General features: G+C 40.6%; 1 protein-coding gene across 3 annotated transcripts in view; it reads left to right on the top strand.

Moving 5' to 3' along the window:
* PCMT1 (protein-L-isoaspartate (D-aspartate) O-methyltransferase) overlaps positions 1–14,396 on the top strand; it is a 38,246-nt gene that overhangs the window by 11,468 nt on the left and 12,382 nt on the right. For all 3 annotated transcript variants that reach the window (XM_018564431.1, XM_018564432.1, XM_018564433.1), the window contains exons 2-5: positions 4,614–4,718; positions 10,095–10,126; positions 10,796–10,900; positions 13,369–13,489. In XM_018564431.1, coding sequence (XP_018419933.1) covers positions 4,614–4,718; positions 10,095–10,126; positions 10,796–10,900; positions 13,369–13,489 — 363 coding nt within the window. The remainder of the gene's footprint in view (positions 1–4,613; positions 4,719–10,094; positions 10,127–10,795; positions 10,901–13,368; positions 13,490–14,396) is intronic.

Here is a 14,396-nt window from a genome sequence, read left to right as displayed (position 1 = left end):
TTTTATTCTTTGGGAAATTTTTTTTTGTTTTTTGTGGGGGGGGGGGGGGGTTAAATGTCCACACCCCTGCAGTAACAATATACTAATATGAATAAAAAGGTGTGCCTTTTAACATTAGACATTCACATTAAAAACAGTTTTTGTGCCTAAGTCATGTGCTTAGGCTAGAGAGGGGTTATATGAGATGATATCATCGATCTGCTGCAGGCAAGAGAAAGAATTCTCTAAAGCTGCCCATACACCTTGCGATCAGCTGGACGAAGTGCGGTAGTTGGCCGCACGTATTTTCATTTGTACATGAGCAGTGTTAATCGTATGAATTTTGATGTACAGAAACGCCACCAACCTTACAAAAATGGTACGTTTGACCAAAGTTTTCAAACCTGCTGGATAGTCAAAAGTATTTGCGGTTGTACATTGCCCATCAATCTTACGGATATCGGACAAAAACGCGATCGCATACGAAAATCGTCCGATAATCGTAAGGTGTATGGGCACCTTTAGTCTATCTCTGGTGAATACTGCTTTGACTGCTCACAAGGTCACAGCTGATTTTATGTAAGACCTGTATATACAAAAACAGATACCAGAATGGTGTTGGCCATCTGGGGAGTAACGGAATACTAAGCCATTGTCTGAAAGACTACTGTGATCACTTTGAGAGGTAATAAATGCCTGCAAGTGTTATACTTGCATGTTACTTAGCATACAGGCGCTAAAATTAAACAAAAATATCTCCTTATGTTCACTTTAATACCAGCCCTATGCTTAAAGCCAGATATTAGATGATCCAAATATAGAAAAACGTGTTTCTTTTGCATTCTCATGTGTATGGTTGTAGCTATTGCTTACATAAGAAGTCCATAGGATGAAATCCATAGCACCATCTTCTCTGGAAAACGATAAGGAGCACCTGTCAGATAGCCCATGGTAATAATATAGGACAGGTGCCTTCGCACAAGTTCTTGACAGAAGCATATATAATGTATTTGAAATAGTGTTGTATAAATGATTAGTAAGGCCTAGCAATGACTATGCCTTTTCTACCAAGCCGATTAAATATTTATGTCTGACCACATACATTTGTTCTGGAGCTTTTGATCATAGTTTCCTGCATGTCTCACATTGCTGGATAACACGGTTGAGATCTAGCTTACTGTGCAAATTCCAGCTGCTAGTTGACTAGCCCAGATTTATGAAAGCTTGTGTTATTCTACTTGCCCACACATAAATGTCAAAACACAGACGTCCTGTTAGTTCTCTCATTGGTACACCTCTAATATAAAAGTATGGGAAGCTAGCAGTTTGGTCAAGTTTGATAATCTTTTGATATACCGTATTCATTATAAATGATTCCTACCATTGGACAGTGAAAAGTCATTGCTTCTGTCTCTATGCTTTTATACAGCTTCAGGTGAAAGCACTCAGACTTCACCTGTTTGCTCAATAATCAGCCTTCCCATTGGCATCTGGGACCGTAGTGATTTTAGGCCTGGTTCACACCTGGGCGTTTTACAGCGTGCAGGAACGCGCTGCAATACGCCCAAAGAAGTACAGGAGCTTCTTTGGGACGTTTTGCCGCACGTTACCATTGGTATTCCCGAGTGTGGATCGGGGTTAACAAATCGGTAACCCCGAGCCACACATTCGGGAATACAGCGTACAGGTCTTACCTTGTCTGCGATCCCCGCTGTGTCTTCCGCCGACTTCCGGGTTCCGTTCCTTGCGAGTGGCCGCGTCGCAGGAGGCAGAGCCGGCGGGAACTTTAAAAGTGAAACTAAAAAAATATCTATCTATATATACATATATAGATCTATATATAGATATATATTTTAAAAAATATATAGAGAAAATAAAGGAAAAAAATCATACCACCAGTGAAACGTGCGTTTCACTGAACGGAAAAACGAGCTGGAAAAAAACGCTCAGGTGTGAACCCAGCCTTAGGGTTTGGAGTGACAGGTTTCTTTCCTCTTTTACTTGTCAGTTTCACATGCATACATTCTACAATCATACATACTATACATATTTAAAGTGACACTAAACTCAGAAGTTAAATCTTAAAAATGCATTTAAGTACTTTCATTATTGACAAAACTGTACTTTATTTGTGCTATACATAAATCAGTTCTGAGTTCAAGATGACACTGAGGGTGGCTACTTTTGTTCCCTATGGTCCCTGTGTGTTCTAAAGTAGCCACCGCTCCAAGTTCACTCCTGTGATAGACTACAGTCACAATACTAATTAGTAAACTAAACGTGAGGTTGTAGTCCAAGAATGGGCTTGAGCTGTCTGATTTATAGCATACAATGACACACCTTACAAAGTGAAATGGAAGTCTCAGAATGAAAGATTTGCCAATAAAGAAGCACAGGAAGACACAACTAAACTGCATGTTTCTGAAATGTATCCCTGATTATATTTATTTCCATATAAACTATAATTTGAATATTGCTATTAATCTCATCAGCAACCACCCAGCTCTTCCCACGAGAACCTTATGTTTTGTGTTGCATATTAAAATGACTGTCGGTAACAACAACAAAAAACTTCTATAACTAGTGTCAGAGCTTAATGCTCAATCCTGCCCCCACACATTCCTAGTGGCCAGTCTGCCCTAATCTCAAACTTTTTTTTTTTTACTCAACCATCACTATGATTTCATGTCTCAAAGGTCCATTTAAACATGTATTTATACAGATAGCAGTACAACAACTCGGCATGAGGGGGATTTCACCTCTGCTTTGCACATGTATACCATTATGTTCAGAGATTGATTTTTTTTTTTAAAGGAGAACTATGAGGTCAGTGTTTTTCCCCATAGTTCTCCTTAGGGTAACGGGAGGACACAAACTAGCGTCCTCCCGTTACCCTAAGCTCAGTATACCGCGAGCTAGAGCTCGCGGTATACTGAGACGCCGCACCTGGAGCGGATCCCGACTCGGAAGACGGGATCCGCCCAGCTGCGTGAGTGACAGCTGGCTCTGCCTATCTAGAGGCAGAGCCAGCTGTACCCGCCCCCTCCCCCGTCCGTTCCGCCAGTCAGCGCTGGCAGATCGGAGCGGGGAGAGGGGAATCCAGCCCCTCCACCTGTCACGGCAGAGAGCCATGACAGGATCGAGAGGTGAGCGAACGCCGGTATGTGTTCCCTCACCTCCCAATCTACTGAGCCGACCTGTGACAGTCTCATTGTCACAGGTCGGCTAGAACTATGAGGTGAGTGGAAATCACTCATCTCATAGTTCTCCTTAAGACCCCGTTCACATTGAGCGATTTATCGCGCGGTAATTCCCGCGATATCGCGGCAAATTACCGCGCGATATCGCGCTCTAATGCAATCCAATGGGGCAAAGGGTCCTGCTGTCGCGGGTCGTGTGTCGCTACAGCAGGACCCTTTTTGGAGCGGATTTAGCCGCGATTCAAGCTTGCTCAATGCAAGCTTAAACGCGACATCGCGCAGCAAATCTCGCGATGTCGAGCAATATGCAAATCACGTGACAAACGCGCGATTTGCATATTGCGCAGTGGGAACGGGGCCTTAATGTTTTTCATATGCTGTTTAACACAACTAACTAAAACAGATATCCAATAGACCAGGGCTGGGCAGATCTCAGGCGTCGGGTAGCCAATATTTCTTAAACATTTCAGCAAACACCTAACTTTCAAGGTTTTCTCTACTTGTCATTGGAACTGGCTCCTGGATTTGGCAGTAGACAAACTACAGAGACATTCATAAGAGAGGGGGTTTAGCACAGAACTAAAGAGTGCAGCTAACCAAGGGGAGGTGGGAAGAAATGCCTAGTAACAGACTGCATGGTGAATCACCAAACAATGGCTATTGCAGAGGGAGAAAACAGTAGCTGCGTAGGATTTTTAATGCATTTATGGGCATAGTCTGCGAGGATTAATTTAGTGCATTTTGATTGATTCCCTGTGGACAGTGAGACAGCTCCACGTTTCTTCTAGGATGTGTTGTGAATAGGAAGAGAAGGGGACATTGCAGTGAGATCACTTCCTCCTCCACAAAGTAGGAAAGGATTCCTTTATGTAGGCTTAGGGTTTGATTGGCTTGGACAAAAAGTCCCAAATAGATATTTGTTTCACCAGCGGAGGAAGATGTTGCATAACTCTGGCTTCTTTTCCCTTGTGGGGTGCAGGTTCAATAACATAAGATTGGGTTAGATTTGCTTCTGTCATGCCACTTCGACCTCTATCCCTCATTACTTCCTTGAGTTGTTAACCTAGAGAGGACAGGAAGTGGATGTGCATGAAATGGAAGGATTGAAGCAAGTAAAATAGGATCATTTGATTTACAGTGCATTACTGAACATTTATTATCATGCAGTTCACGAATGCATTGCCTTTTTATGGTTTGTGGTGGTATGTAGTTGCAAACTTGTAAATTGCAGAAGATTGTAAATTATAGATAGTTTAGTGCAAATGTTGATGTCATGCTAGTAATGCATAAACCTTTACCATCTTTTCAGATCTCTTTAATACCTTTTGCTTTGCCACTTTTGTTTCTCATTTGTGTTCCCAAACCTAGAATGTAAAAATGCTGTGTAGAGGCAAATTACTAATATTTTATATCTTTTTCTCAAATGATTTTCAGAAAATGGGATCATCAAGTCAGACAAAGTATTTGAAGTAATGCTAGGAACTGACCGAAGGCATTATGCAAAGTGCAATCCTTACATGGATTCTCCACAGTCGATAGGTAATTGCCATTCTTTGCTCTTAAAACATGATTGTAGCTTGCTGTATATTTGTTTCTTTTTGCTATTTGTTATAGTTGCCTTTTGCATCTAGTTATATGGTTAGTAAACACTCTTACCTTAGTTTGTTCAAAATAAAACACTGTGTATTGCACTAAACTTCAATGTAGATCAGTATTTTTAACTACTTGTTGTCCAGAGCAACTTCTTACTATTAGCACAGTATTTGCGCAAATGTTTATCAAACCAGTATTTGTAGGATAAAATGAAGTTTAGTAAACGGAATATAATACCGCCAATCGGTACAAACGATCCGGTGGCTGTACAGATGCCGGATCACTTGCATCTTAACAGCCATCACCGGCTGTTTAAAATGACACCAAGAACAAGGCTGCAGCAGCTGTGTTCTTGGTATAGCCACTTCTGTGGCCCGCCATATATTTACGGCTACCCGCAGCAAGTGGTTAAAGATAATGTGCACCTTTGCCATTAAAGCAGATTTTGCATCAATATGCAAGGTCAGTTTAATCTTTCGACTTCACCATGAAAAAAACTCAGCATGAAGTATGCCAAAAAAAAAAAAAATCACACATTTGGAGAAATAATGAAAAAATTGCTTGCATTACACCCTGGTTTTTATTGACATGAAAAGCATTTAAAGAAAAGGAACACATGTCACAATTGTTTAAACATGGGCTGAATCTGTTATGCTGTAGGGTTGGGTGGCAGCCAGTTGCACAGCAAACACTTTGTGGGTAAAGGGGAAAATGATTGATACCGAAGTATCAACAAAACCTGGTAGCTAATGCCCCACAGTCCATAAATAACCTTTAGATAATTGTCTTTTTGGCTATTCCAACTTAACAGACGCAATAAATATACCTCAATGAACTAATTTGTGATTAACTAAAGAATAAAGACTAGTGAAAGCTTTTTTGTTTTTGTTTTTGTTTGTTTTGGATAAGGTATATCCTGTGTATAAAAATCTCATTTCACTGATATCTGTAAAAAATTAAGATATCAACCCCCTAATGACCAAGGCCTTTTTTTTTCGTTTCTTGCACCCATAATATAATCCACATTTTAGGCCTGAAAATTACTTCAAACCCCCAAACATTATATATTTTCCGAAAGCCAAGACCCTGCAGAATAAAATGTTGGTGGTTGCAAATTTGCACGATATTAGTGCAACTTATCAAAGCCCCAAATGTTGTGAAAAATACAATTTAGTTAAAGGAGAACTATGAGATGAGTGATTTCCACTCACCTCATAGTTCTAGCCGACCTGTGACAATGAGACTGTCACAGGTCGGCTCAGTAGATCGGGAGGTGAGCGAACACATACCAGGTTCGCTCACCTTCCGATCCGGTCACGGCTCTCTGCCGTGACAGGGGGAGGGGCTGGATTCCCCTCTCCCCGCTCCGATCTGCCAGCGCTGACTGGCGGAACGGACGGGGGAGGGGGAGGGTACAGTTGGCTCTGCCTCTAGATAGGCAGAGCCAGCTGTCACTCACGCAGCTGGGCGGATCCCGTCATCTACGTCGGGATCCGCTGCGGCGTCTCAGTATACCGCGAGCTGTAACGTAAGAAAAGCAATTCCATGTTTGAGACATTATACACTTTGTGTTTAGGCTCCCTTTAAATTTGGTACCTTGTGCAGTTAAGACAATATACAGGTGAAACTCGAATAATTAGAATATCGTGCAAAAGTAATTGCAGTAAGTGCTGCAAAAGGGACCCAAACCAAGTACTGAGTACATATGCATGCTTGTACTTTTCAGAGGTCCGATATTGTTCTATGTACAATCCTTGTTTTATTGATTGCATGTAATAATCTACTTTTTTGAGGTTGTGGATTTGGGGTTCTTGGGGTTTTCATGAGCTGTAAGCCATAATCATCACAATTATGACAAATCACGGCTTGAATCATCTTGCTTTGCATGTAATGAGTCTATCTCATATATTAGTTTCACCTTTAAGTTGCATTAGTGAAATAAATGAACTTTGCACGATATTCTAATTATTCGAGTTTCACCTGTATCTGCTCATGCTAAACCAGCGCTCCCTTAACAAAGAATATACTACCCCCCTGGATTTAGAACTATAAGAAGAAAACACACTTTACTATATAATAAAAGTAATAAAGACAACGGGAAACTGCCAAATATGCTACTTTTGCTGGCTGACTGTACTTTAAGTGCTTTTTTTTTTTTTTAATGGGTAATTCAGCTCCACTCATTAAGGAACCTCCCTTTTTTTACTTAGGTGTTTGTCTTCTTCCTAATCATGGCTTTTCATAAAGATTTTCATGGCCCATCAGGTCATTGTATATTTGTTTCACTTTGAAACTGCTTTCATCAGTGTCATGTTTTGTTCAAGATCCTGATCTAGCATTGTTGTTTTTGTCTTCCAGCTCACCTACGTGGATTGCTTTTTAATCCTTATTACCTGTATGTGTGTTTGGCTGCTATCTCTACTATGATTATAGTCGGTACTATTAGGGCTGCAACAACTAATAAATTTCAACGATTCTCATTATCGATTAGTTGATTCTGCAATTAGTTGATTTTGCTTGTTTCATGGGCTCTGTGATTGGATGGGACATAGACCCCTGCAGCTGGTGTCCAGCAGTGAGGAGAGTTCCACACCTCAATCTCAAACCCCCACTCCGCTGCTACTGCTCTGATTCCCCCTTCTCCTCCTCGCTGGGAGCCACTGCATGCTGGGGTCTGTGTCCCCTTTAATCCCAGATGCTCTCCCCGCCTGTATTAGCAGAGGCATCGGGGAATGTAGGGGACACAGACCACTGTGCCTCTGCATTCCCCCCATGTCCCTGCTGTGCCTCCATTGCTCCCTTCGTGCTTCCGCTGTGCATCCTCTTCCTATCGACTACCAGTGATAGAAAGCCGATGTCTAGTCTCCCATCCAGCAGCTGGGACCAATAGCCATCCTGCTATTAGCTATTTTAATTTGCAATAGCAGGCTGGCTATTGCACCCGCCCATTGCCCATTGTCAATCAGCAGGGGAGCGGACCTGAAGGAGAACTTTTTCCTTCTGTCCCTCCGCTGCTGATTGACAACGGGCAATGGGCGGGTGCAACAGCCAGCTTATTGCAATTCCTGAGAAGATAACTTTTTTGTATCATCATAAAATCTTTTTCTTAGGGTCCTACCCCTCTGTTTTCCTGAACCTATATACTGCTTGCTCACAAATGAGGTACCACAGCTATTGAAGGGGTTACAAGGGGGCTGACCTTCAACATTTTTTTTTCACCAATGTCAAACTAGTGAAGGGAGCTGCAATTTTCTGTTGTCTATATTATATTTTATAATAATGTTTTCTTATTTTTTTAAAACCCAGTAGTGTGGTACATTCTTTAAGTGATTCTTGATTCTAGCTGTTTTTTTGTGATTCTCCTCATTTATCTGTTTTATAAGGATATATAATTTCTCAAGTTTCTGATGCCTTTCCTGGATGGACGTCCACTTCCTCAGAGCATTAATATCTCATCGCTATTGTCTGAAAAAAACAGAGGGGCATAGATAAAAACTGAGGCAGAAAAAAATTGGAGCAGCTGTGTGGCAGCAGCTGTGTGTGGCAGCCAATCAGCTTCTATCTTCCATTTGCAAAGCCTGACTGAACAAATTGAAGTTGGAAGCTGTTTGGTTACTGTGCACAACTGTGCAAGATTCTGCCTGTTCCAGTTTTTATTAATTCCCCCCACAGTATATTGTAACATGGTACAGTCACAATTTATAAACAAATGCATTTATTTTTATATCATACCAGTGTTGGTCACAGATATCTCCCTTTTACAATATACAGTCACACCACAGTCTTTACATGTATCTGTTGCTATCTTCTGAGCAAATATAAATGTGCACGAAGAACAATTTGCACAGAGCATTTTCAGTATGCAAAGCCTTTATAGTGTATTTGCGTATCAGGGAAAGAAAAAATGTTGACATCCCCTCATACACTGAAGGTTTTACCCACTTCAAGACCAGGTGTTTAGACCCCCTTCCTGGCCAGGCCATTTTTCAGTGTTCAGGGCTGCAGTACTTTGACTGAAGTTTATTCCGTCATGCAACGCTGTACTGAAATGAATTTCATACCATTTTTTTAGGGACAGATAGAGCTTTCTTTTGGTGGTATTTAAACACCACTGGGGTTTTTCTTTTTTACTATAATTAGGAAAAATTACAGAAACTTTTGGGAAAAAAAAAGTTTTTTTGTACATTATGTTAGGAAACATTTATTACCCAATTTTTTGGTAAAATATAAAAGTTGGGGTCACGTCGGGTAAATAGACACCAAACATGTCAAGCTTTAAAATTGCGCGCACCAGGGAAATCGCAGAAAACTACCATACCCAAAATTGGCCATAGGCGACACTTTAAAAGCTTTTACCGCTCATCAGTTTAGTGTTATCAGTGATTGATGGCCCTAGACTTATTGCTCTCACTGCGACGTTCGCGGCGATATGTAACGTGTGTCGTAATGGGTGCAAACGTCTTTTGTGCACGTATGCGCCCCCGACGCATGTTTGCATGCATGTATGGGTGGGGACTTAAAACATTTTTTTTGTTTTTTTATTCTTTTCTATGTGTAACTTTAAAAATTTTTTGGGGGGGGGCTTAAATTTTTTTTTCACTAAACTTTATTGCTATCCCATACGGGGATAATAAAAACCCCCTATGTGATAGCAATAATGACCCTAATGTCACCTAGGACCCCAAAATGTATGTGATGAAGCACAGATCTGCTCCATCAGCTTCTTTGCAGCTTCTGAAGCTGGAGAGTGACACAAGAATGCGGAAGTGATGTATTATACAACACGTCCGCATTCTTGCAGAGGAGAGGGGACCGGAGGGAGCTCGTGTTTTACTACGGCCGGCCCGGAGGTGGTTAAGGTGCCCATACACTGTTTGAAATTCGGACGATTTTTGGGTAACCAGCCGAAATTCGTACAGTGTATCCTACTGTCGGCCCCCTTTCAATCGGCATCCCTTGATTAGTTGATCGAAGGAGCCCGTCAAAAAATCTTCGATTGATCAGAGCCGGCAGCCAATGAGCTGCCCACTCTGGACCGATATTCTGACGGGCCTGCGGCACTTGTCAGAATACAAGGTAAACGGCGGGATTCCTCGATCAACATGCTATTAATGTTGATGGAGGAATCAAATCTATTTTTTTTTTCTTTCAGCCCCCGGGTCGAACAAAAAAAATAGATCAGTGTATGATCAGCTTTAGAGTGTGTGTTTTGATCGTTGAATTGGACTTAATGAGAATATATTGATTGGTATTTATTATAAACTCACTATCCTATAAAACTTTGTTGAGGGAGCATTTTTCATGTTTGTCTTTTTCTAATAGGTTATCAAGCAACAATTAGTGCTCCACACATGGTAAGTGTTATGCATTTACTATGCATGTTATGTATGTACACTTGTTTTACTATTTTAATTTATTGAGGCCTGTCCACTTTAAATTGACAGTTTTATAGTTGTAAGTTGATGGGCTTTGTCTGCCCTTGCCTTCTTGAATGTTCTGGATTTTCCAGTAGAGATCTTCCTTGCATAGCTCCAGTCCAGCTGAGAATATTTTAGATGTTTCTGCCCACATTTGTGTGCTTTAGTTCCCCTTGTTGCATGCTTCCTAATATATAGTACTCCAACGCGGGGGCCTCCAGAGGTCAGCCTAGGGGAGCGATCGGCCCCCGTTTACAGAGCCGCATCTGTAGCGACTCTGTAAGTGGCGGCGGAGGGAGCCACTGCACCGGCGGCCGTAAAATTCTATTAGCGGGGCCAGTGACGAGCCCTCTGATGGCCGCGGGCAGCGGCCATTTTTAAAGGCATCACAGATGCCCGGGGGGCAATTGCCACCCGGCCCAGTCCGCCCCTGCCCAGAATTCAAATGGCAAAACCATAAAACTTATTTGAAAGCCTTAAACTGTTGTTTTCACGTGACATTAGGTTTAATGTACTGATTTTATAAATAGAAATGTCGCATAACCAGTGCCCAAACATATTTGTGTGTCTACCATTGTAATCTTGTCGTCTTTTTTTTTTTTGTAGCATGCATATGCATTAGAACTCCTCCATGACCAGTTGCATGAAGGTGCCAAAGCTCTAGATGTAGGATCTGGAAGTGGAATTCTTACTGCCTGTTTTGCAAGAATGGTAACTCTTGTAATAATATATTTTGAATATTTGTAAATGGTTGGCTTATTTTGTAGGAGAAAAAAAAAGTGTATGTGTATTTACATATTTAGAACTCATAATGGTCACAGGCTACCTATGCCTTTTAGATCGGCTGAGCAGATTTGTATTTCAAAAGGCTGATGACTTCAATCTTCCTAGATGCATGGCTTAATCAACCAGTGAGGACAAATATATATTGTAACAATAATAATGCATTGTGTTAGGCATTTGGTTCAATATGTTAATGTTTGGTGGTTTATATAAGGATTTCTTTGAGTTGCTGTGTGTTATTGGAAGTGTTTACGCAAATGGCCACTAGGGCAACTGGAGTTAGGATTACCCTTTATTGGAAAATATAGTAAATTGCCCTGAGTATATTCTAAATTGTATTATTCTAGCTTAAATTGGAACTTTGGGCAACAATAAAGACTCTGAACCCATTTATATATGAGATGATTTCATGTTTTTTTTAGAATGCTTGAAGCCTAACATTCTTTGCTGCTCCAGAGACGCTCCATTTTTTTTAAATCCATACTTGATGTTACTGTCTCTTTACACACTGGTTAAACAGTCACGTAAAAGTCACTCGCTGTGTATCAGAAAAGAAATTAAAATGTCCATGACACAGTTGAACAGGCAAAGCAGTTATAAATACATCACAAAGTGGATCTTATCAGATAGAAGGTATCTACATTAGATACTTGTTACTAACCCATTTATCTAAAAAAACAGACTTGTACTTAAAAACAAGTCACATCTTGGATACACACATAAACTCGCTGAAGGGAGGATTTTGTGGATAAGGAGAAACTGCAGATGAAAGTTCTAGTTATACAGTTGATTTTATGACCGTCTATTCCATCTGAATGTTTCGTGTACTAAAGCCTGAGTGGGGATTAGAAAGGTCGAGGAGATAACACAGGGTGGACTTTAGTAGTGATATTATTATAGTCCAGTATGCAGGTTAGTATTTGGAAGTGATACTCTGAACACTTCATTTTAAAGACAGTTTACCTTTAAACATCTTCAAACTGTGTTCTAATCGTTTTTCAACTGTAACCATGATTGCTGCAAACATTACTGTGCATAAATAGCAACTTCTGAGGACAGTGTGATACATTAGGACCTGCTGTCAGCTGATGCCTGCCTTCATTCCTGTAATCCTTTCACTGCAAGACTGCAGCCAACCTCTTGTGCCAAGCATTTTGCCTCACAAACAGAAACCTACAGTTGTCATAGTGAAAGAAATCAGCTGGTCCCATGTGGCCACGTTTCAATGCTCTCCTGGTACCACTTACATTGTATATAGTGTTGCCTCATGCTTTGAAACTGAAAGACTTGTTAATTAAGTGTTCAGGCACATTTAGCAGTGGATTTAAATAGTAAGATCTAGGTTCCTTTATTAAAATAAAGGTAGCAAAAATAGGTTGCTCCTAAAACTATTTGATTTACCATCGGTCTTAATCCGCTCTTGATATTAAAATTTGTTTCCCCCTTCCTACAAGAATAGTTCTCCAGATATTTTGAGCAGTAAGACCAGTTATTTTGAGAACTAATGCAACTTTGAAGGGGTTTGCAGATGCGATCTTCTACCTTTTTATAGTTACTATACTACATTTGCAATTTTATTTTCCAAGTACAGATTTCATTTAACTGCATTAGGCTCCTTCTGTGTGTGTATTTTATGAGGAATTTCATTTTAAAATCACTGCAGATGAATCTTCCTGTTGCACATGTTTTTGGTCAAGTCACATTCACTACTTTTATACATATGCTGTTGTATGTAGCATAAAAGCTAAGTTGAGGAATTGTAGCTAGTACCACACCTATCAGATGATACGTGGCACATAAACCACTTATTAACTTTTAACTTGTTAGTCACGATATAATCAGCTGATTGCATTTAAAGTGACATTAAACCCTCAGATTTTTTAACATAAACCAATACTGTAATGTGTGCCTTACTGTAATCCATGGTTGTTTCCCTTCTCTTTGCTGCTCTTCTATTTAAATCCTTCTCTTCTCATGCTGGGGGAGAACTTTCCTTTGCAGCTGAGTGCCTTGTCTCAGGAATGGATATATGGTGTCTGTGTATAGGTTTGTAACCTGAGCCAGCACTACAGGAAGAGGCCCTGAGCTGAAAAGGGAAGTTCTCCCCAAGCATGAGAAGACATGAGGATTTAAAAGGAAGAGCAGCAAAGAGAAGGGAAACTACCATGGATTACAGTAAGGCACACATTACAGTATTGGTTTATGTTAACAAATCTGAGGGTTTAATGTAGCATAGAAGTAATTATTTATCCATTAGCAAATCCGTTTTCTATGGGTTTCTTCTTTTTGCACATCATTAGTGATCTTTGCATGGCCATACTGTGTAAGTCTGAACATATAATTTAATTCAGGTCATCGTCATAAAAAATGTGTTTTGTTTTTTTTTGGTTTTTAAGGTTGGAGCTAAAGGACAAGTAGTAGGAATTGACCATATTAAAGAATTAGTAGATGATTCTATAAATAATGTGAAAAAAGATGATCCAGCATTACTATCTTCAAGTCGTGTAAAATTATTAGGTAAGTGTGATATTTTCTTAACATATAGACTCACTTTCCATAGACACAGCAGTAGGTGGGAGGAAATCTCTCTAAAGTAATGGAAATCCTCTTGGTTGTCACCGTGACACGTATCCCCATTTGAAAAAGTTTTCAGTTGGGCCACCCCCTGCACTGCGAGGGTTAGCTGTTTGTTTATGCCTAGGGATTAGGGTAAAGCTGTTTTATTTACCTGATCCCCAGCAGTTGTTGCTTTTGCTGTTCTCCCTGTCTGCTCCAACTGTGGTCTGTCCCTTGGCATCCTCACATACAGTGAGAGCTATGGAGCCTGCATTGTACATAATGACATCAGCAGTCCTTAGACTGCCAGACTGATGGGGAAGGGACTGCAGGGACCAGTCTAGCAGCCCAGCTGGCGAGAGCAGGGCTCATGTAAGTAAAACAGCTTTTTCCCCAGTCAGACAGCCTATGAAAGAGAAGGCTCCGCTTGCCTGAAACAGGAAACGTATCATCCACAATAGAATAAAAAGACACTGATACACCCTCACCTCAGTTATTTGCGTTTACTCCAACCGAATAGGAGAATTGCAACTTTTATTTTAATCCAGGCCTCTGTGCTAGATGGTGGGGACCTCCCATAATGCGTGGCTCTCTTCACACAGGTGCAGACGTATCTGAAGAACAGAACATATGGGGTTCTATAATCATAGATTTTGATTAATTATTGTCATTATGTATGTATCAATGCAGATTGGTTTTTTAAGTGGAGTAATAAGGAATTGTTTGTAAGATTTTAATGTACCTGTGTGAAGTAATTTGAATATTAAGATATTTTGTTAAACATTTGCCACGCATCGGTCTTTAAAGTATGTGATTTTGGGGAATGAGAAACCCCGGAAAGGAAATCCCCCCCCCCCCCCTTTCAGGC

This window comes from Nanorana parkeri, unplaced genomic scaffold, assembly GCF_000935625.1.
Source record: "Nanorana parkeri isolate BGI_ZX_2015 unplaced genomic scaffold, ASM93562v1 scaffold750, whole genome shotgun sequence".
NCBI lineage: Eukaryota > Metazoa > Chordata > Amphibia > Anura > Dicroglossidae > Nanorana > Nanorana parkeri.
Note: the sequence above shows the minus strand (reverse complement) of the source record. Positions and strands in the feature narration are given on the sequence as shown.